This window comes from Melanostigma gelatinosum (assembly GCF_949748355.1).
Source record: "Melanostigma gelatinosum genome assembly, chromosome: 23".
NCBI classification, from domain to species: Eukaryota; Metazoa; Chordata; class Actinopteri; order Perciformes; family Zoarcidae; genus Melanostigma; species Melanostigma gelatinosum.
Window position 1 is genome coordinate 3,820,490 of NC_136656.1, and position 23,807 is coordinate 3,844,296.

Consider the following 23,807-nt stretch of genomic DNA (forward strand, 5'->3'; position numbering starts at 1 on the left):
GTGTTCACTGCCGTAGCTTCAGTTCAAGCAAGATTTCGGAGGCCATTTTCAATGAAGCAGATAATATGAATACAATAAAAGAACACAGACACAAGCATCCATATCGAAAGAAATCTAAACTGGATGATTGTTCTTCCTTTATGGCTGTAACGTACAGCCATACACAGTTTTCAGTGTTTATAATAAATGTGTTCATGCCAACATTTGGCAAAAACTGAATCACCAAAATGAAAATGAAGTGGAAAATAATCTATTTTTTCTCACTTCACACGTCAGACAATCAAAAAGCTCTCAGCGGGTGGTGTATGAGTCAGCTGATGATCTTTGGCTGGGAGGCCTTATGTTCACTAGCATGCTGGGATTTAAATGCTCTCAAGATTACAGGCAGAGAGGAGATCAAACTCTGCTCCTGCGGCAGTATCACTGCTAACATCGGTGCATTTGTTCGGGCTCGCTTTGGGAACAAAAAGCTTTCCTGTGGAGAGTGAACTGTAGGAAATGGAAGTGGAAAAAACGCAGCTCACAGTGAAGAAAACACTGGTACGGAGCATTAATCCGTCTGTCGGCCTATGAGAGTCTCACAACATGCTCGGTTTACAAAGGATAAAAAAATAAATCTCTCACTGAACTGGCTTTAACCCCTTAAGCCTCAGTGCAGTGATGACATGCTGGTCAGTACAAACCCATCTTTGTCCAAACGCACAGATTCAAATTAGAATAAAATGATTCAAAAGGCGTCTATGCTTTCATTTGACGGTGTGATGCATCAATGAAGTGATGGTGTTTGAATATTTCTCTAAGCCAGCATGCAGCTTCAAGGAAGAGTCGGAACAAAGTGATACAGAATATATACGAGTATGCTATTATCAGACAATTTATTATTATTATATTCTATGTTTTTATTCTTATCAATGAATCCCTCGACAATGAAGCATATTGTCCGCAAAAAACGCACTATTTACCAGTGTTTGAGTAACATATGATAAAATAGACGATGCGTCGGATGGGATTTTTGCACATAGAATGTACAGAGAACATGCGTGTGTGCGTGTTGTGTGTGTGTGTGTGTGTGTGTGTTTCCTGGGGAATGTGGAAGTGGTTGTCCTGACTGACAAACAGGATCCAGATCGAACACAAAGCCAAGCTCTCTCTCTTCCCTCCCCCCTCTCTCTCTCCCCCCCCCCTCTCTTCACCCTCCCTCTCTCTCACATGCATGACGTGTTTGGGTTAAACCACATTTCAATAGAAAAGCACATGCACTGTGTATTTGTGTGAATCTGTACTACATGAGCCTCACGGAAGACTAAAACAGGGAAATTCTTGTTTTTCTCATCACAAGACCGTTTTTTAGTTTTTAGGAGACGAAAGACCCACAGAAAAGGAAGTTCTCCCGGAACAAAAGACAACGCTGACGATTCAGCTGGAGAGAAAGGAACGGACGGGAGGGAGGGAGGGAGGGAGGGAGAGAGAATGATGGATGGAGAGAAGAGAGAAGACAGGAGGAAGGACAGAAAAGAGACAGACAGACAGAGACTGTTGTGTCACCGTGTGTGAATGTGCTTATTGAAAGGGATGAGTCAGTGGAAAGAGTAACAATGAAAATGCAGAGTCACTGCGCTCCTTTCATTCAAATCTCTTATTCTGCTGCTCTTACTTTCTCTACGTCTGGTTCTCTCTCTGGTGATTAAAGGCTTCACTCACATTTCAGCTCAATGTTTCCCTTTTGGATCTGTTGGTGTTTGTCGATCAGTGTGTAAACGTTTCAAGGAGTAATTCACCTTGAGGTGTTCATCACATGTTTGGTAGGTTTGTAAGGAAACATTGGTACAGTTGGTACTCTGCTTTTTGATACTGTATTGATTATCAAAAACGATACATTTTCAACTATTAGTTTAAATGCAAATATTTGCATAATCCCCCATCATGCTCCCCAGCGTTATGTCGACACAGGCCATACACATCACATCACAGATGAAGACAAGCGTTTGAATCCTCGCTTCATGTCAGAACTTGTTGTGCAAAGAGCGTTTCAATAATGCATTCAGGGCATCAACTCTTTTTAAAAGAAAAACACCTCCAACGATTTCTCAAAATGGTTTCAACATTCCACACCACCAGTGTAGAGCTTCGTCTTCCTCTCTCCTCGTCTTCCTTCGAGCAGGTGTCTTCTGTCATCTATCATTCTGCCGCCTGCAGTCATCACTCACTGCCTGTTCGCCTCATACCCTCCCTCATAGGCATGTTTCTGCCTTTACGCACTCCAACTCGGAAAGGCGCTCACCCGTATTTTCCTAATCTAATCTTTGCTCGCCCTTTTTGAATTGTTGCAATTACCAGACAACAGGTGCGTGAACGTGTTGCTTTGAGCTCAGGGGCTTCACACGTAGATGTTTCATCAATTCATGATGATTTGTGTTTATTCCTCTTGGTTCTGTTGGTAGGTTTTTCCCATAGTTTGGTCACAGATACACATAAAGTAAGTCTTGAGCGGATTTCGAGATAATCATCGTGCCTTTGAAAAAACGATCGACACGAAATCAAGATTCGATATCTCCTCGGGGTGACTCGAGTCACTCGGAGCTTTGTTAGGCCTCCTCCTGAAACACTCCTCCAGCCTCGTGTAGATGTGTCACACGTGGCTCTGATCGCGTCCCGGTGACGTTGTCTGGTGCTGTGATGAGGAATGACTGAACCAAAGGATTCTTATTTCCGTACCGTGTCAGGAAAGGGGCTCATCACACATGACATGTGACTTTTAGTGTATTTTTATACCCAAGCAGTTCGATATCATGTCAAATACGTGAAAAGAGGACCAAAGAATCGACAAAGATGAACTGATTTAGTCGGAGAAGTCACGTTTGATGAAGTCTCCCGCTGTCCACATTCACATCTCAACACTTTCTCCCGGAGTCATTTTCGTATGATTGATTCGTGCCTCGGCTTCCACCGCTTCAGCTGCATGAGGCGAAGTCTGGGTTCGACATCCGCACGATGATAACTGGTCTAAATTACCAGCAGTTCCTAAATGATACCATCCCCACAAGGCCTGTTAGCCCGGGCACAATTACAATCTGCAATTACGGCCTGAAAGGGTTGTCGCATTAGGTGTTGCTCAGAAACCTGCAGAGGTATTGATTGCAGCTCATTAATCACAACACAATTTGTAGCTGCCTGTGTGTGTGTGTGTGTGTGTGTGTGTGTGAAACACGACTGTTTCAGTGGGGCTAGCTCGCCAGGCTGTGCATGGTTCGTGGGGCTTTATAGAGGGAAAAGAGTCTCAAGGTTAATTTGAGTGATAACGAGAAGGATTATTGTGAATCTGGAACACTCAGCGAGGCGGGCTTTGCAAGAGATTCCACAAGAAATGATCCAGGCAAACTGAAATGAAAGAATCTCGCAAATAACAAGTTGTGAAGGTAAATACAGTCAAATTCAAAAGGTGCTTTTTAAAAACATGTTCATTCTCTAACGTGTCCGTATACCGATTCTTGATCTGAGGCTCGAGGATGATGAAGTCCGAACGCAGAGGAAAGAGGTCGACAGTCGTGCTCACAGTCAGTGGTGGAGGAAGTATTGAGATAAGTTGCTCAATGTTACTGTGAGGGACACAGGCTCGGAAACACTACCACCTTTGTCCACAGGGGGCGACAGAATCAACACGGAATGAAGGTTCCTCGTAGTAGCTTTAACATATTTAAAGTAAAAGCACTTCATGCAGGAAAATGTACTTTGTGACTGTAATACTATTGTATAAATATATTAATAATTCTCATGCATTAATGTAGAAGCAGGATTTTACTGTTGTAGCGGGTTGAGGTGGTGGAGCTGTTTCATATCCAGACAGAATGTTGATAATTCTGCGAATCTGGCATTATAGCCAAGAATCACTTGTTTATTTGTTATTTATTCAGACAATATTAACTCATGGCCACAGAATATGTTTCTCTAATTTACACATGCCATAAAAAAAGACTCTGAACGAACGACCATCTGCTTCAGACTCGATTTGACTTGATTGACATTTGCATTTTCCCCTCACCGTCTCTCTCTACATCCCTTCACACATTTACACAGCTCACACACACACACACACACACACACACACACACACACACACACTACAGCGCGTATACCCGTCCTACACACGCCAACTGTTCGGTCTGAAGCTTGATCAGTCAGTCTGTCAGGTTTTTCGGTTCCTAAGCAACATCTCATCCTCCAGTTATCAGACAACTGCCAAAGAGTCTTTTCATATTGACATTTCTTGACAGAGACTAAAAATTCTCACAGTATTGGCAAGAAGAGTCAGACATTACCTCCAGCCACAGATGTCCTCTATTCATAAATTGAGCTGTGAATAATTATTTGCAACTTATACACAAAATTGTATCCAGAAATATTTAAGGAAACATAAATGCATTTGAAAGCATGACATATTTCATCGTGTCTGCCTTGAACTTCTTGAACTGCACTGAGGCAAAATTCAGTCCTGGACAGCGAGTGAGCTCTTGAATCCTTCATGAAAATCAAACTGCACTGCCCTTTCATTCACAGCCGAGTGCCGTCCTGGAAGACAGGTGGAGCGTGACAGCTGCTCAGAGTGTCTCACCTGAGAGACACTCAACTGTAAAGAATGTGGCTCGCTGCACACGCCCCCCATTCTCCTGGAGACGTCAACGCCTCAACTGCTAGTGATGTAAAATTGCATGTCAAAGATTTTTTTGCACATACATATACATCCTTCCTGTGCTTTGTGCATGCAAGTGTGTGGTGTGTGTGTGTGTGTGTGTGTGAGCAGTCTTTTCTGCCCTCTCTGGTTGCTTGGACACCAGCATTGAGAGGCCGGCCGATGTTTCACAGTGCCAACCCTCCACTTTACCAAGAGAGAGGTGTGTGTGTGTGTGTGTGTGTGTGTGTGTGTGTGTGTGTGTGTGTGTGTGTGTGTGTGTGTGTGTGTGTGTGTGTGTGTGTGTGTGTGTGTGCGTGTGTGTGTGTGTGTGTTTGAGAGTCTCTTTTACATATATTTATCTTTACAGCTCCATCTATTTCTACTGTGCATCGATGTGGGTTTTTTGTAACCAGTTTTAAACGTTTGGGCATGTTGGTGTGTGTCGGCGTCGGCGCAGGAGAGAGTGCTGGTTGTGTGTGGAGACGCTTAGCAACATCTCTGCCAGCATACGGACCGTGGGTGTTGGGCAGAGAGGGAGAGGACACCAGGGCCAGACCGGTCCTGGTGGGAAGTGGCGATGTGTGTGTGTGTGTGTGTGTGTGTGTGGGGTTGTGACTTGGGTCTGATCTGGCATCTTCGTCAGATTACATAAACTATGAGTCAAACTAATCTTTTATCAAAACATCTGCTGGGTCTGCTGCAGTATGTTTATGGGATTCAGAAGAGGAACATGAACACGATGTTTTCTGGTTTTAAAGGCTGCATTACAGTAAAGTTAGATCATTTTCTTAACTTACCAGACTGTTCTGGCTGATCTATTATTAGCCAAGTTACGGGTGATTATTTATCTCATTGTGTAACTATTTTGTAAAAGCATCAAAAGTCATCGAAAGAGATATTTCCTCAAACAATGTTGAGAGTTTCCCTCATTATCGTTGATTGGCACTTTGGCTGCTGTCCGTTGTGCTGAGGCTGCTTTGCATGATGGGAGCTGCATGAGCGTGCTCTTAATTTTAAAGATGAAGGCCCATGAAAAAAAACCCATTATGCTGTCTTTCAAAACAACATCCAACGAAGTTGAATGGAGCGAGTTGATTTGAAATGTTGCCAGCAGCCTGTTCTGCAGGCCGATCTTCTCTTTCACCCACGCTGTCAAAATCACTGCATTCACAATTCCGACGTTACCGTGTTCAGCGGCTCCTCGAGCCAATCCATCCCATGGTGTCATTCAGTTAATGTTATTCAGACCCACCAACGCACCCACCTCACCACACGCACCACAACCTTCAGGATGTCCGGGAAGACTCAGCCCAGAGCTTCCATCCTCCACCTTCGTCTCAGCTCGGGGGGAACCGGTAGACGGACTTCATTCTCTTCGTCTCACCGCTTCAAATCCACAACATGAAATATATTTGCTGTACCGTGTGTGTGTGTGTTGTGCGTTCACATCTGACGAAGCGAGCTGTGTTAGTCGCCGTGGAAACAGCACACACACACACTCAGACAGAGTTTAACGACCTCGGCACAAACTGTACAGATGCTCGTATCGTTACTCATCTTGTGTGAGTCGATTTGAAAAGAGAGTGAAAGGAGGGATGAGAGGGAGAAGACTTATAATGATGCAAAAAAATAAATGAGTGCAACTGCCAGCGGAGGGTGCTATTTACCTCAGAGGTGCAACAGTTGGGGGTGGGCACTGTCACAAACATGCATCCACACATGCAGATATGCACACTGGCTCTGAGTCACACGTGTGTGAACATTTAAGGGCAAATGTCAGTAAAAGTCTTGTTGTAAACCTTTCCCCCCTTGATGAGATGGAGCTGAATACAGTGAAGGTTCTATGTCTGTTAAGTCTGTCACCATGTACTCTGATGAGTCTTTGGAAGATATTTGATGAGTTGTAACCAAATTGCGTGTAATGGAAGCCATCCAGTCATTATTATGTTTCGCGTTTCATTTCAATTTTATTCTGTCCCCAAACTTCTTGGAAGTTTAATACAAAATTTCTAGATTGCCCCTTTAATGTGATTAAGTAGGACTATTGTCTTCATAGACACATTCAACCTCTGCCTTTAATCTAAGATATTCAAAAACATCTTACAATTATTACATTTTACAAAAACAATTATTACAGGCTCGTGGATTTCAGTACGAACATGGTGAGAAAGCAGGAAGATTGCTAGCGCACCAACTCAAAGTTAAATCTGCCTCTCAGCAAATATCACAAATTAAAAACATATCTGATGTTGTTACAGTAATTCCATCTGAAATCATACCTTCAGGGATTATTACTCTAATTTATATAAATCAGAAAGCCCACCCAACAACACAGACATGGAAAAGTTCCTTGAGGGTCTTATGTTCCCGAATATTGATAACAGCCAAGAAAAGAAACTAGACCAACCATTGAATACAAGCGAAATACTGGGATCAATTAAAGCTATTAAAGCGGCAGAGCACCTGGGCCAGATGGTTGAATTTTTTAAGGGATTCTCAGATAAACTATGACCACTTTTGCTTGATATGTTCAACGACTCTTCAACCCGAGGTACTCTGCCACAAACCCTGACAAATGCATCAATTACTCTGTTGTTAAAACCCGGGAAAGATGCAAATGAATGTGGATCCTACCAACCAATTTCTCTTCTTAATGCAGATTATAAGAGTCTGGCAAAAGACCTAGCTATGCGTCTGGAAACAACAATTCATGAAGTAATTTCTGAAGACCAAACTGGCTTCATAAGGAATCGCCATTCTTTCAGTCATATCCGCCGCCTTTTCAATGTTATCTACCCCCCTGTGTCCTGTGAGGTCCCAGAGATGGTTATCTCTCTAGATGCAGAAAAGGCATTTGATAGGGTGGAATGGCCATATCTCTTCAGGATTTTGGAAAAGTTTGGTTTTGGTCCTAAATTTGTGGCATGGGTAAAACTCCTCTACTCCTCACCTAGCGCCTCTGTCATCACCAATAGATCAAACTCAGAATATTTCAATTTATACCGAGGTACCCGCCAAGGCTGCCCGTTAAGTCCCTTATTATTTGCCTTAGCTATCGAGCCATTATCCATTGCTCTTAAAGCATCCCCTAACATTAAAGGAATTCACAGATGGAGCACTGAGCACAGAGTCTCGCTATTTGCTGATGATTTATTCGTTTATATTTCGGACCCGGTGGAATCTGTCCCCGCACTAATTGAAGTCCTGAAGCATTTTGGGACATTCTCAGGATATAAATTAAATTTCTCCAAAAGTGAATGCTTCCCTTTAAACAATTTGGCAATAAAGACTCCAGGAATGCAACTGCCTTTCCACAAGTGTGAGTCTGAATTCAAATGTCTTGGCATCTATATCACCCGTAAATTTGAGAGTTTATGTAATAGGAATTTCTCTCCACTAATCACCAAAATGAAGACAGACTTTGACAGATGGAAAAACATCTATACTTCATTAACAGGCAGAGTTAATTCTGTCAAGATGATTGTTCTGCCACGCTTCTTATATCTGTTTCAATGTCTGCCAGTATTCCTGCCGAAACTCTTTTTTACTACCTTAGATAAGCATATTACAGGCTTCCTATGAGAAAATTAAGTTCTCGCTGCGGCGACAGCCTGAGAAATTCCAATCAACTTGGGGTCCGATCATACGATATTTTGATAAATTGAAGACTCTTCATTAGATTCATAAACCATTTCTGTGGCCTTGACCGATTTAATTAAATTTAATTTTATTGTATTTAGTTATCTTGACGTTGTTGTAGGAATTAAGAAGAGCAATAACTTCCAATTTCCAGAAACTCATTACTGGTTTCTGTTTGTCTGTAATACCCTCCTACACCATTTTTACTTTTGTGTATACTTGAGCTACTAATACTGTAATGTGCTTTTTGACGATTGAAGCAGTGCGATTTGTTCTGTGTTGGGGGAATGTTGGGGGGGGGGGGGGGGGGTGGAAAAATGAGAAATGACATGTGCAATGTATAACTGTGTACTCTGCTTTTGAGGATAAACACAATTTACAAAAAAAAAAACATCAACAACTACTTATTGTGAATTGCAGAACTTTACAAAACACAGACAATTTCAATTTTTTTATTTCTCACACTATCATAATGCTGGAGACCCCCAGCAAGTGCCCACACACACCCCCTCTGGCATCTAAACAGACACTAACCAGTCTGTGCTTCTATCAAGTTACTGCCAAAGTCAAACATGTTCAAATATTTATACTGGATGAGAGTGCAGTGGTTGCAAAAAACAACATAATACTCCATAATCTGACTGTTAACTGTCCATATTTATGGCAAAGACTGGTAAAACTGGTCAACACCTCATGTGTTAAACAGTAGTCCAGCAACTTGAAAAAAAGATGACATTTAAATATTCACTAAATTCTTTGCATGAAGCCATTCAATGTCAGTGCGACTTCAACAACACACACACCCTGCTTGGATTTGCCGTAGATGCACCGAGTGTGTGCACGACTCTATGTCTCCATCCGTCTCCGTCCATCTGCGCCTACGAAGCAACAGGCTACCCTCTGACCCTCTGCATGGACGCCATCTTTTCCACACCGTCGTCCCACACGAGGCCTTATTTTTAGCGAGAGTCCGTCTCCTGTGCAAAACTTAATATGGGAATGGCATCTTGGAGCTCCTATTTCCCCAAGCTCTCATCGTACGTCCATCTATACCTTCAGTCCTCCAAGACACTGAGCTGGTATCTGTGGCTCTCCAAACACCCAACACAACCACTGTCCCTTTTCATAGCCACGGCTTTAAACAGGTGGCCGTATGACCTAAGCATGGCCCCTCCCATCTTACTACCCGTGCTATTTTTCGGACCACTGCTCAGGAGCCCCCCCCCCCCCCCCCCCCCCATCCAACTCGCTGTCGTCTTACTTTTTTGGCAGCCCGTCTGGCTTGTTCACGGCTCTTGGGCGAGTGGGATCTCAACCTACTCACATACTGATTTGCATCCCCCAAAAATGGCCCCTCCCCCATTTTTTGGCAAGTGGCATCAGCAAAACCACGTGTAACTCTTTTTTAAAGGGGGGAGTGTCACCGTCGGACCTGCTCTTCTCTAGCCGGTGGGGAAAGGAAGCGGACTGTGTTCCTAACGCTCCCTGCTTAACACCAACTTGCGTATTTTTTCCCCTTCTACTTAAGGCTCTGAGAAGAGGCGTTGTGACCACCAGGTAGCCATGAAGTGGGGCTGGGTGTTTTTGGGGGTCTTCCTATCCTTGGGGACCCTGACCTGGGGGGAGATTGGCTTGGAGATCCCCGAGTACGATGGCAAAGACCGCGTCCATGACCTCAACGCCAAGAACTACAAGTCCATCATGAAGAAGTACGACGTGATGGTGATCTACTACCACAAAAACGTGGACGGGAACCGCAGTGCCATGAAGCAGTTTCAGATGGAGGAGCTGGCTTTGGAGGTGGGTCTCCGCCAAAGCATGACAGTGGATGGATTGGTGGCCCATGTGGGGCAACGGTCACAGTGGGAAGCTGGGAAAGAAGGGACGGGTTTCACATGGAGAATTTGGCTCCAGTTTGAGATTCCTGGATGCAGTCATGGCTTTTGCACTTAGAGTTTCAGATAAGTGGGTTTACGGATGTTGACAGGTAAGGAAGAAGGCAACAGGTGGAAAATATGGGGTGAGGACAAGTTGGGGTTTCGTGGACCCTTTAGGTGTGGCAGCCTGCCAAGTATGACTGGATAGATGCTGACCCGAAGGAGGCAGGTTGAAAATGTGGGAACAGGAGACAGGCTGGAGGGAAGCACCGACTATGAGAATGATTCCGACCATTATTTCAACTCTCTGTAACAAAAAATCCCACAATATGGCCATTCGGAATAGCTATAAACACTTCTGCCTTTAGATGTGATCACAGGACACTTTGTACAACCTCGTTTCTTTCAAGCCTTCCTCGGCCTTCATCATGCTCGTCAGGATAGCCTACAGCTCATAAAGCTACTGTAGAGTCCGTATGGTGACTGCCAATAAAATGACAGACCTCAAAGAGCCTCACACATCACTTATATCTCCTTTTTGTCTGTTTGGTAATTGTGCAAGTTATTCACTGTCATGGCATTCAGGAAGCGTTTCACGGCAGGGTCAGACCAAGTCAGTCATTGCTAACCAAATAATCTAAGATACCATAGATGGATGTATTCCTGTGATTGGATACTATTCGTACAATACCTAATCGAAATCCATATTCAAATGAAAGTTAAATTTATCTATATTGAGCAAAATTCCAGGACAATCTTGAATATGTTGTACTTCCTATGTCTTGTATTGGAGATTGTTTGCAGATATGGTGCATCATACAGCTCAGTTTAAAAGCCTTTCGTTCTTCAACTGCCATTGCTGAGGTGCTTATGAGCTCTGAACTTACTCCAGTACTGCTGCTCATCAGCGGGCAGTAGAAAAAGACAATGCATGCTCTGGGAACCCTTATTGGATAAATAAATCCAACAAACTCTTTACTTGCCGGCCCTGCAGTCGATGCACCTGGGCCCCACTGTATTCACCACAGTAATCCTCTGCCTGCCAGAGCAGCAGTGTCTTCTTACAGAGGCGCAGTGTACCTTACACTGGCCTGCATAAGTCACCTCTGTAAATAGCCCGGGACAGCTATGCATGCTTAGCAAGAGGCTAAAAGCCCTCCTGGGACAGACAGAAAGTTTAGGCCCATATCTCACCTCAACTACTGCTCCCACTGCTCCATCAGTTCTCTCAGGCAACACACACTGTTCTGTTTGGTGTTACGCAACCCCTCTGGGTGCAGGCTTGAATCCTAAACCATCATTTACACACCCAAGTCATTGCCGGATCAATGTCCTATCGGTGCTGCCAAGTTGTGCTTCTTGGCTTGAGAAAGAGATGCTTACTGGAGTGGGTCCATGCTGGACTGTCACTCTATTCCTGACTTCCTGCCAGTTGTGACCAAACAGCCAATCAGGAAAGAGCACTAGCGATTCTCAGGGGGGGGGGGGATGCTTAAAATAGATGGTCATTACCACCTATGAATGAGGAAGCATTAATGATTAAAGGGAATCATATCTATCTGCACCACACTGTACAATTACACTATTCATAAAAATCCATACTTTCAGTTGAGTGCATCTTATGTTTTGCTGGATCAATGCATGTTTTCAGTTTGCGACTCTGCTTTCGTGCCGGAGCAGACAATGTGAAGAGTGAAGATGTGCTTCCTGGAGCTGTTTCATTGGGTTTTTACTCACACTGTTAGGCACACGGGAAAGTAAATGGCCCGTCTCCATCTTCCAACCCACAGCTCCCTCTTTGATAGAAACAGAGTAAATTAGATTCAGCAAATTAGTCTACATGTCTTGCAGGCGCTGCCACAAGTAGACTGCTTTTCTCCACGCTTTTGTCAGCTTGAATATAAGTATTATATAGTGTAGATATCACAAGATCGTCATGTTTTACAAATGCTTATGTTGACAGAGAAGGTTACAGCGCAGACACGACAGTAATCGCTGCATTTTCCACTCAAATAGGTTGTGTGGTGGAGAGAATTATCTTGTCACTGCCGAAATATGTACAACATGTCACCTTTAACCTCAACTGGTATCTTAGTCTGTGAACAATAATCCAGTCGATCCTCACAGCTGTGGTATGCTGAAGGCTGAGCTTTTAAATCCACTAAAGGGTCGCGGGCTGAACGATGACAACATCAGACAATAGTTAATATGTTTTGGCCTTGTGTGGGAATGTGTGACTTTGTTTCTGCTGACAGAACTAAAACACACGTGAATATTAAATCTTAGTTAACACTAAAAAACAAAGAAATACAGCACATAAGGAAGAGGTTGAGGGAGCTGCAGTTGCAAACAGTTTTGGCTTGAATTAGTATGATTGGACGCTAAACACAGTCAAATTATTACATTTGAAATATGAAAAATGTAGATCCCCATTTAATGTTGAGAACACTGGTACTGATTCTGATCTGTCTGACTTCCTGAATACTCATTCTCTCTTTCTCTCTCTGTTTGAACTCTGACCTTTGTCATACAACATACTGTTAATGTGCTCATCATTCACTGCACCCCACACAGCTCAGATTGCACTGATCTTTTACTTGCCACCCTCGGCAAGTTGATTATTAAGTTCAAGATAAAAAAAGAAAGACGTCTGAGAACAACATAGAGGTACGGCGAGATAAAGCCGAGTCAAATATATGTAACATAATCTTTCAGCAATGATAAAATATGGCGATACATGGCATACTCATCACATACTGTAATTGAGAAGACTGCTTCCTTAAATAGAAAAACACTTTGAGCTACACTGCAGGGTTTCATCTTCACGTTGACGCCATCCGAGAAGGATGCTCTTGACGGTCGGTTAGTCCACTCAAATATCTCAACAACTGTTTAATTGGGTTGTTATGACATTTCTTTGCTGATATTCATGGTCCCCAGAGGGTAACGCCTGCTAACTTTGGTGATCCCCTGACGTTTCCTCTGGTTTTACCATAAGGTTGATATTTTGTTTTTTTTAGGGTAATAGCTTGACGACCGTTGGATAGATTTGCCATTAAGTTTGGTCCATCCGTAAATACACTTGTTACATAGAGACACCATCAGGTCAACATTTGTCCAATTATAATTTGTAAAAGAACTTTTGTTTATGACCAAACTAGTGATATTCCCATCAGCCTCAGCTGTACTTGGTGCTAGTTGACAAATGTAAATCCATTGTCATTGTGAGCATGTTATCCTGCTGAAGCTGGCGTTTAGCTCCATGCACTGCATCACAAAGTTGCTAGCTTGGCTTCTATTATTCCCAGCAGTATGAACAGCACCGTGACTGGAACAGAAGAAAAAGCCTGAATTCATTGATCACTACATTGCCACCAGACACCCCGTAGTACAAAGTCTTCCTGTAAGGGATGAGCGTAAGGTAAAGACTGCGCCAGGGCTCTTTCTTCTCCTTTTTACCCCCTCATGTTATCAGCTGAGAAAGGTGGCAGGTGCACACAAGGCAAGTCAACACGCAGTCTCATAACGTGCAGCGAATCGTCCTCCTGCTCTGTCTTTTCTAATCTGCCTCCATCTCCTGAGAGAGCTGGGAAAAGGTCAGACTGTCGCCGTGGTAACCGCTCTCCAAACTGACTGTCGGAGCTCTGCTCCTTTTCACCGGCACGGAACATTTCATGCTTTCATTTAATACAACAGTGGATGGAATTGATGGAGGGAGAGAAAGAGGGAGGGGGGGGGGGGAATAACGTACTGTGTGCACTGAATCACCCCAATCTCTCAATGCTATTCCTCTAAGTAAACCCAAAACTTTCATTTTGAGTCAATCAAATGTAAAGCCCAGTAGCAGCACGTATAAATGCATGTCGATAAAATAAGATGTAGATAAATAAAAAAGCAAAGAAAACGCACTGCAGTTATTAGTCGTGCATCCTCAATTATTTTGCTTGCAGGTTATGTTTTTGAGAGAATAATTTGTTTTAGTGTGTGGTTGTAATTAAGCTTTTTACCAAACGTAGCCGTTTAAATCCGTCTTCATAAAAACAATCGCTATCGTAAATGTAAATATGGGATTACAAAGCAAAGCTCCTGTCAGTATGTTCTGCTTCCCCAGTGGAAGGACCAAGAGTAGTAAAACATAGAAGTAATGGAGTGGCCTTAAAATATGTACGTGAACTTAGGTTTAGGCAGCAAAACCGCTCAGTTACGTTTCGGACAAATGTCACTCACGTAACTCTCACCGTTGCAATTTCACCAAGATGTGTTTGATTTGTGTGTTCATGTTGTTAGTAACCAGGTTATTTAAAGCTCTGTCAAGCTCTTTGCAATTCTCCGTTCACAGAAAGTGTAAATCAGTCAGAATGAACTCATATGTCCTGTATATACAACGCCGACCCAACGCGCCGACCTGTGAACCTGACAGCCGGCCGGATAACAAGCATTGGCTCTGATTTTAAGCGAAGACATAGACACTCCACATCCAGAATGCATAAGTAGGATCGGATCTCATTACCACAAGTAGCCTTGGACAAGACTGGGTCAACAGGCCAAGTCCCCATTGTCCATTCACCTCAGAAACAGCACATTAGGTAGATCGCTTCAAGCCACTTTGTTTCCTCCAGGACAAACTGTACTTTACTCTTTGTACAACACCGGTTTAATCTTTCCTCATTCAGGTAGCACAGCTGTCAAACCTTTACGTTTCCCTCCTTCAAGTTGTGCGAGAGCAACGTCGCATCTTGATGGATCTCCTCGCAACCTTTCCTTCCTCTCGGTGCATCTGGACCGCCCCGATTAACCGTGTGAAAGAGGCACCAAATTAGGGAACTAATTTGTCCGATGCGATGCCATTAAATGTGACAGGAGTTATATTCAGACGAAGCGTCCTTGGTTTTTTGCATGTCAAAAGGCCACCGGTCGAGGATTAATAATAGAAGTGGTTGCCTATTGATTTCGACGGTCTCAGCTGCTGTTGGAACGATATATTTTGCTGCCTGATGCACTGTCACAATAAGGACCAGTGGTAAATGCTTCATTCGATAGTGCTAAGCTATCCCAAACTATGGTTTTTTCACCGATCTCTACCTAAAAACGATGGTAGAAGTTATCCTGAAGTTGGTATGACGCAGAGTTTCGACAGTGTGGCAAACACAAAGGCACTGTATGCATGCAGTCATGTGGCTTGATTTCTAAGTATGGAAGTTTCCTCATGCTGTCGTCTATCGCTGCCAAAATGTAGGAGTTTCTGTTGAAGCTGTGCTTTAAATTGTTTCGTCGGATTTTTGGGTAGAAAAAGCCAATATTCTCGCTGATGGTCTCGTTTACTCACATACGTGATATAAAGGCATCTGAATTACACTGAGACTGTTTCATGACCAGTTGGAAGCTCCTCAACTTTGAATCAAATGTCCACAAAGAGCGTCTCCGCTTCCAAAAGGTCGTCCGCATTTCATCACAATTTGCTGAGGCGGGAGCTTTGCAGCTCAGTGAGCAACCTGTCAGCAGCTCCCAAGAACAGGCCAAAATAGTTCCTGTCGTGCAAGGCATGAGAGGCCGCATGCTGTTTCTGCCATCCTAAATTTACCCCTGCCACGTCCCCGCCGCTCCCAACCCAATGGTTGACTCACCGTCTTCATGCTCAAGTGTTACAAACACGTGTTTGCACCATGCGACATGCGGTGCGCATACAGGACTCTTACAGAAGAGTTATTCATCGTTTTAATTAAGGATTGCTCCATTTTGTAAGCCATAATACAAAGCAGACTCCTCATAGTAGGAAGAGCACGGGGTCACATGTCCCAGTAAGCCTCATGCACGACACCAGCTAAATGGAATTCAGCCATAGTCCAATTTATTATTTGACAGTGTTGTTTTGTGTGAAATAGGCCTATTTATGTATTTCAGTGGGATTGTGCATGCCTAATAACCGACGTGATTTACTGGGACCCTCAATGTTATTCGCCGCAGATGCACATTTCCTACTATGGCGAGTAAATCATTTTAATTTCAGCAGTAAAGATCACTTTTCTGCAGCATCGTCACCCATCAAATCAAAATAACTTGAGTCAAATAAACACACTTGCTCGTCCTTTAAAAAGTTTGTTGCGTGCAACACCTGCTGGCTTCTACGTGACTCATCACCCCGACTCTAATAGCTGAGATTGTTGTGAGTCATTCACAGATGGTCCCAGACACACGTGTCCTCGCAGTGTGTTGTGGTGAATCAGCTTGTGTGCCTGTGAGATTTCCAGCAGCTTTCCGTACGTTTCATCGCAGCTCCCACCAGACCGAGTTGGAAAAGGGAAAATAGAAAACGCCAGGTTAAAAGAATCAGACGACAAGATGTCTTCTAGATTTAAAGTCTCCAGAAACGTTCGAGAGCATTATTTCTGTGCACAATTCTGGATCGCCAGCTTTCACAACCTTCTTTCTTGCACCACCCTGGTGCAGTGTTATGTAACAGCACGGTGTGGAGTCCTGATGTGCAGCCGCCATTATTAATTTACCATCTGGCTGGGGGGGGGGGGGGGAGCATGCAGGCTGAATTTTTGCACAGATCCCAGGACATCTGCTCATGCAGGAAGATGGGCAATCGTGCTGCTTTGAAAACCTATTAATGTTCCTTGATTTACGGATTCAGCAATTATTTGGGTGGTAGCATGTTTTAATAGGATGCAAGTGTGATTTTGCTGCCCACTATTACCCACTAGTGTATGTACTGGCACACGTACTTTTACTGTGAAACATATACCAAGGCACACTGTAGGGTTTTGACTTCATGCTCTTACCACCATGCAACCATTTGTTTCTGTTATTCTTATTGCAGTGAACAGTGTTGAGAAGTGTTTTTTGGAGGATTGTACAATTTGATTAAAAGCGTATCTGCTTCTTTATAAACATCAAGAGGTTTGGCGCAAAAATAAAAAATTCCTGTCATGTAAAGCATATAAATGTGCTTGTAACGTAACGTACGGTCGTTTCATTGTTACTATGTTATTTGAACTCAACCGAATCCTTTTTTCAGGCACTTTTGTTAATATTAAAAGAAGAAGTTGTCGGGTAGAATTTCTAACTTTTACACCAATAAAGTTCGGAAACACTTTCAAGGATGGCTACGTCTACAATGCATTATAAACATTCTACTAATTATACATCTAAAAATCAGCTCATGGCATTGTAGACTAGTTATAAACACTACTAAATATTCACAATGCTTCTAAACAATAACACATTACAAAGCATTTAATAGTAACTTAGGTCAAGTATCTCGTATCATTTTGCAAAGATCTAGTGCATTATAATTCTCGTAGCTGAGATGCATGACACTATACTGATTTCAGTTGGAATTTGTTGCTGTTTACACTTGTTTTAGGTAGAAGTGGTTCCTTGTACGCTTGTGTCTGGTGGTATTTGAAACAGAGCGTCATGGCTCTAATTCCATGAGTCCAACCAGTGCAGCAGTTTGACCAAAGTAAACAATCTGCAGGCTAACCTGCATCAAGTAGTGTTGAGTCAGCATGTGGACGGCTATATAACAAGAAACGTGACCCCCCCTCTACTGCACTGCGATCCCTCCACCCTCTCCTAGCTCACCATCCGGTTCCACAGCCAAGTGCAGCGGGGACCCAGAGCACCTTTTTCACAACTCACCGTGGCACTCTGCTGACACTGACTGGGCACTGAGAGACGGAGCCAAGCGTTCACACACTGGTGACCTCTCGCTTGGCTCCGTGCGCCCAGACTTCTGCACGGAGGTCGGGATGATGGCGAGGGAACAGAAGAGGAAGGTGTGCGCAAAGTGTGTGCTCCTCTCCTTTCCACCTGTTGCAGCGCCTCTTCCCCCGTCGACAGAGTTGGCTCAAGTTCTGCCCCTCTTGTTCTTCTGGAACCCCCGCTGTCTGCGCTCCTCTCACGCCGGCTACGAGGGCTGTCAATTGTTGGCTTCGGTTTCACTCCGTTTTAGAAAGTGCAAGGCGGCAATCTAAAGCTTTTGCTTTTAAGGCCTTGAAATTAAGATGAAATGCCAAAGGGGTTGCTCGTGTAAATGAAGCTGAAAGTCTGCTTTCAATGGAGTTCTGAGACGAGGAAACGTTCATCATGGACAGATGAGATGCTGAGATCAGTCAGAGATCAGTTGTCATGTGATACTAAATACAACTTCCTCTTCATCCCCTTCACTTTCCCTTCTCTCTCTCTCTCTCTCTCTCTCTCTCCCTCTCTCTCTCTCTCTCTCGCTGTTCAGCTCGCAGCCCAAGTTCTGGGCGACTTCAAAGAAGAGGACATCGGGTTCGGCCTGGTGGACGAGAAGAAGGACTCTAGTGTTGCCAAGAAGCTTGGTAAACATTGGACATTCTTTGTAAATGTGGGATTCAATCTGTATTAAAGTGAATACAGACTATGTATGAAACAAGTCTGCCCTCAAGTGTTGACGAATGATGTCACAGCCTCTTTGTAACGGCAGCTGTAAACCCAAACCAATGAGCCTTATGTGCATGAATCATCTGCTGTACGAATATGTGACAAACTGAAATGTGCTTCTATGTTTGTAGACTTCTTTTTTTAAAGAAGAGTCCATCTTGACACAAACCAGCAATATAAAGCTCTGTGATAAATCAATCTTCACCTTCACCAATGAGAATATGGAAGTTCCTTCAGCAAGTGTAAACTAACTCGAACTGCTTATACCTTTCCTATCAGAGTACGTGTTATAATCTTCCCGGTATGATGGCGTAATAACTGTGCCTCTGCAGGTCTGGATGAGGTGGAGAGCATCTACATATTTGCCGACAATGAGATCATCGAGTACGATGGAGAGCTGGCGGCCGACACCCTGGTGGAGTTCCTCTACGATGTAAGTCATGTCTGGTCAGGTGCAAAGCACTGTGGGTAAATTAAGACCGAGTTTTTTTTGTCGTAACTGCTGCACCCCGATGTAAGGACTGATTAATAAATGTCTGGTGGTCAGGTGGTCGACGACCCCGTGGAGATCATCGACAACGAGCGCGAGCTGAAGGGTTTCCACAACATGGACGAGGTCATCAAGCTGGCTGGCTATTTCAGGAGCGAGAGATCTCCTCGTAGGTGGAAGGCTGAGCTTCAAACTGATGAAACTTAGAAGAAACTGCTGATATGAGCTCAATATGATGTTCTCCCTGATTTTCCCCATCCAGACTTCATTGAGTACGACGACGCCGCCGAGGAGTTCCACCCCTTCGTCAAGTTCTTCGCCACGTTTGACCCCAAGGTTTGAATCGTTGATTTGAGTATTTGCATGGATTATAATGTGAGTTTGTCTCTGCACTGCACCAGCAAATGCAATTTTCAAGATTTTTAAACGTCGTGTTTCCTGCCCGTCATCTCTTAATTAACGTTATTTCAGATCGCCAAGAAGCTGAAGCTGAAGTTGAATGAAGTGGACTTCTACGAGCCCTTCATGGAGGATCCCGTCTGCATTCCAGGAAAGCCCTACCTCGAGTCTGAGCTCATTGAGTACATCGAACAGCATGACAGGTGAGACCCTGCGTGTTACTAGTATTGAGGTACTTGTACTTCACTAGTATTTCCAGTGTATGCTACCTTCTACTTGAACTCCATTCCAGGTTGGAGGCAATCAAAATGAGCTCCATCTTTACCAGTTACAACACTAAAGTGATGAGCACATCAATACGTTATAATCCAGTAATACAACATATATATTTCTGAAATGGGCCGTTCTGTATCATGAGTACTATTACTGTTCAAACCTGAGTATTTCCAAGTTGTATTGTTGTTGGCGGACTATTGCCATTTTAAATAAGCGTTTGAATACAGGACCTTTGCTATATTGCTAGTTCTACGAAGTACTTCTTCTATCACTGCATAATTTACACAATCACTTCTGATAATCACATGACATTTTTGAGCTTTTTTTTGGGACCTTTCATATGGGAAAACAGTAATGTCATTTCTTCAAACAAGAGTTTTTTCCACAGTATAAATCAATGGATAATAACTTTATTTTCGATGTTTTTCTGTTGAATGTTTCAGGCCTACACTGAGGAAGCTCGAGCCCCACAGCATGTATGAGATCTGGGTAAGAGATCTGAAACTGTGATTCAGAAAGTCATCAGTTGAACAATGTTCCTTCTCTTCTCCAATACAACTTATATGTCCTATCAGTCAATCTGGAGTGGAAATACAGAGCATCCCCGTCTCATCCTTTTTGTGTTCACAGGAGGATGACATTGATGGAGAGCACATTGTTGCCTTTGCTGAGGAAGATGACACAGGTGAAAGTCTACCCCGGTGCCTCTTTATACAGCATTGAGAATATCCACATCGGGATTCGATCAGCTGGACGATGAAATATCTAGCCAAATACTGTCGAGCTCACAAACCGTGCCTGACATTTGAACTGTTCTTCAGACGGTTTTGAGTTCCTGGAAATCCTGAAGGAGGTGGCACGCGAGAACACTGACAACCCCAACCTCAGCATCATCTGGATCGACCCCGACAACTTCCCCCTGGTGTGGATCTCTCACTCACTGATCATTTTGTTGTCTTATGGTTTTTTTGCACCTGCTTTTTAAAGATATTTTTTCGTTCAAAATCCGTTATAACCATCTGTCTGTATCGCTCCCTCAGCTGGTGCCGTACTGGGAGAAGACCTTCGGCATCGAACTCTCTTCTCCTCACATTGGTGTGGTTGATGTTGAGGACGTAAGCAACCTCTCTCAGCCTTTTGCCAAAACCTGAAATAAAAAAAACTGATTTCAAGTTGTCTGGAGTGTAAAAAGAAAAACACTTCAGCTACCTTTAAAAAGCTCTGTTCAAATATTCGACACGTTGTAAAATCACCAAAATGTCTGCAACTCTACTCATCATTTGAACCTCTTATTGAGCTGTAAACTGGGCACTGGAAGTCATGTTGTCACGAAGTGAGTATTTTTGTTTTCCCGTCGTTGGCAGGCCGACAGCGTGTGGATGGAAATGGATGACCAGGACGACATGCCGACAGCTGACGAGCTCGAGCAGTGGATCGAGGACGTTCTGTCCGGAAAGATCGACCCAGATGATGATGATGATGATGACGATGACGACGACGACGATGACGATGATGACGATGACGATGACGACGACGACGACGACGAGGAGGATGACGACAACGATGACGACGATGATGACGACGACGAATAAATGTCGACCACCATCTTTCACTTCACAATAATTGAGCCAGAAATGGCAAAACCCAAAAGCAGCACCATTTTATTTTTTAGACACAAGTTGTGTCTGTTTGCTTCCTGTACGGCTTCCTGTGAGGGACAAACATGATGACCCTGTGGGAAACGTTTACTGTCAGTCAGAGAGGGAGATTTTCAAAGAAGCAGAGGATTTGCATCGCTGTTGATGAGCTTAAAATGTTTGTTATTGTATTCAAATATGCTAATCTCTCACCTCTGAGGTTCACAATGAATGCGAGCAAAGAGGCTAACAGAGGTGCTAACATCCCTGATGTTTCCTACCGAATGTCACAGCCCGGGGTTCACCCCTTTGTCATTTTCGGTTTCGATGACTTGTTTTCTACTGGATGAAGAGAAGAAACAAACACTTTATCCAACCATATTAAAGAGAAGAAACCTAAAATCACTGGACAGTTTTAAGATTATTATAATCTTGGAAAACTATTGGGATATCGGGGAAAAAATTACAAATGAATTTGTTTCTGTTCTCGTATTAAAAAGACAAAAGTATTTTCCAACCAATGCTGTTTGTTGTTGTTATTTCCAAATGATATGCACTTCTATTTATGTGTGTGTTTGGACTGCAGGCAATGAAGTTCAAGCATACATTTAAATGCATTGTATTATTCAATGTCCTAATAATCAACATTCAATGTCCTAATCACTCCCACTAGACTCATAAGCAGGGTCCAAATTAGAGCTTTGATGAGAAGCTGAGCACCAGTGAAGACACTATTACACACACACACACACACACACACACCTGGGGCATTCATTTTTGAGTATGTTAGTTGAAGAAAAACTGTTTCCAAATCTGTTTGGATCATACTGTACTAGGGACAAGGTGGTGAGATTGAGCAATTTTAAGATCGACTTCCTGGCTAAGTCTCTGTTCTGCAGTCTGACTTTGGGCAAGGACAATCTAAGCTGAAACATGAAATACTGCTGTCCAAACATGAGCGATCAACTGACAGAGTTGAACATTTACATTTTTTATTAATTTCTTACCACTTTAGAATCAGCTTAGAAAGAAGAAAGTTCCTCCGATTGTAAATTCAGAGAATTTGATTTAATATTATAAATGATATAAAAATGACTCCTCTGTTTATGTCGTAAGGCTGAGAGTTTTACTGTGGAAATCCATTTGCAGCAGATATCACGACACTCATCTCATCTTTGTCGATGACACTTAACCCCAAATTGCTCCCGTAGGCGATGCCATCAGTGTATGAATGTGTGTGAACGAGTGAATGGAAGACTAGAAAAGTGCTGTACAAGTACAAGTCCATTGACCATGACAAGAGAATCAAAAAAGTGGATCATTTTGAATGTGGATGAAAAAGTAGACGCAAAACCCTTTTAAAGATTGATGTTATGAAGCTTATTATTTATTGAATAATTGTCACGATCAGGCTTTGCCTTGTGTGTTCTGTGTCTTGTTCAGCTTCACCCTCCTCACTCCCTCAGCACCAGTCCAACTCCCTTCACCTGTCCCTGATCAGTAATCAAGCACTCGCTCATCAGCACAACTCTCCTCACCTGTTCAAGTCACTTTATAAACGCCTGTCTCTCAGTCACTCACTGCCAGCTCATTGTTTGTCTTGTCCCCCTCTGTTTGTCTTGTCCTGCTCCCGGTTTCCCACGTCTGCCTCGTCCTGCTGCATTTGCTCCCTCGTCTCTTGTCTCGTCCCTGGATTCCCGGTGTGCTCTTGTAGCGTTCACGTTCTGATTAAGTGTGGCACTAACATGGCAATATTACTATTTTTCCAGTTTACAATTATCATTGCAAGCAATGATCGGTGTTGGCCTCTCTCTTGTGTTGAGATGGACCACAATTTGCCAAATGGAATGTTATTTTTGACTTATAGCGTTGAAAGAGCGATCTGAAGTGACTGTAAAAGCTTAATTGCTGCAGTATGTTGCAATAGATCGGCGATCAATAAAGGGGCTCTAAACTTTCTAAACTTTGAACCCCACACTGAAGTTAGTTTGCCAGTCAATGTGCTATTATTTCCTCATCGCTCATACTTTGATCTCAACAGTACGATAATAAAGCCTCTTATCGAATTGGGTGTTAAAATGTAATATGTCACACAACATAAAAGCAGCCAGAGGGTCACATCAGTCACAGGTTAACTACAATGCCAAACTCTGAACTAATCAAACTTTTTTGATAGAAGAAAGAAATAGATCAACAACAAGCTTTGGTCTGGCATCCAACATGTTCATTGTCTTCTCTTCTTTGCATTGTTTGAACATCAAAGAACCCAAACGGAGCCATTTTTAGTGTTGATATGATGAAGACAGACTTGGAACTCTAGCGTCCTTTCTAAGCTCTGTTCGTCTCTTCACACTCCTGCAAAAGGCATTTGGCCTTGTTCAGCTGATAGTTTCTCATTTTCTCTG

At 43.2% G+C, this 23,807-nt stretch overlaps 2 protein-coding genes across 2 annotated transcripts in view; one reads left to right on the forward strand and one right to left on the reverse strand.

Annotated features, from left to right (window-relative positions):
• pea15 (proliferation and apoptosis adaptor protein 15) overlaps window positions 1-14,963 on the reverse strand; it is a 38,588-nt gene extending 23,625 nt beyond the window's left edge. Inside the window, exon 1 of the mRNA XM_079295695.1 lies at window positions 14,877-14,963. The gene's annotated coding sequence lies outside the window, so the exon portion shown is untranslated. The remainder of the gene's footprint in view (window positions 1-14,876) is intronic.
• casq1b (calsequestrin 1b) lies at window positions 9,732-21,923 on the forward strand. The gene is made up of 11 exons (XM_079295694.1): window positions 9,732-10,108; window positions 18,425-18,518; window positions 18,933-19,033; window positions 19,148-19,259; window positions 19,353-19,426; window positions 19,562-19,692; window positions 20,209-20,254; window positions 20,396-20,450; window positions 20,587-20,687; window positions 20,806-20,880; window positions 21,130-21,923. The coding sequence occupies exons 1-11, from the start codon at window positions 9,872-9,874 to the stop codon at window positions 21,355-21,357; spliced, it is 1,254 nt and encodes a 417-aa protein (XP_079151820.1). The 5' UTR covers window positions 9,732-9,871; the 3' UTR covers window positions 21,358-21,923.
• The last annotated feature ends 1,884 nt before the right edge of the window (window positions 21,924-23,807 follow it).

Bases quoted from the DNA above. Each gene is read 5' to 3' on its own strand.
- casq1b (XM_079295694.1), top strand. From the start codon at position 9,872: ATGAAGTGGGGCTGGGTGTTTTTGGGGGTCTTCCTATCCTTGGGGACC. The intron at 19,427-19,561 runs GTTTGAATCGTT...ACGTTATTTCAG, and splicing joins TCGCCACGTTTGACCCCAAG to ATCGCCAAGAAGCTGAAGCT. The intron at 20,255-20,395 runs GTAAGAGATCTG...TTGTGTTCACAG, and splicing joins ACAGCATGTATGAGATCTGG to GAGGATGACATTGATGGAGA.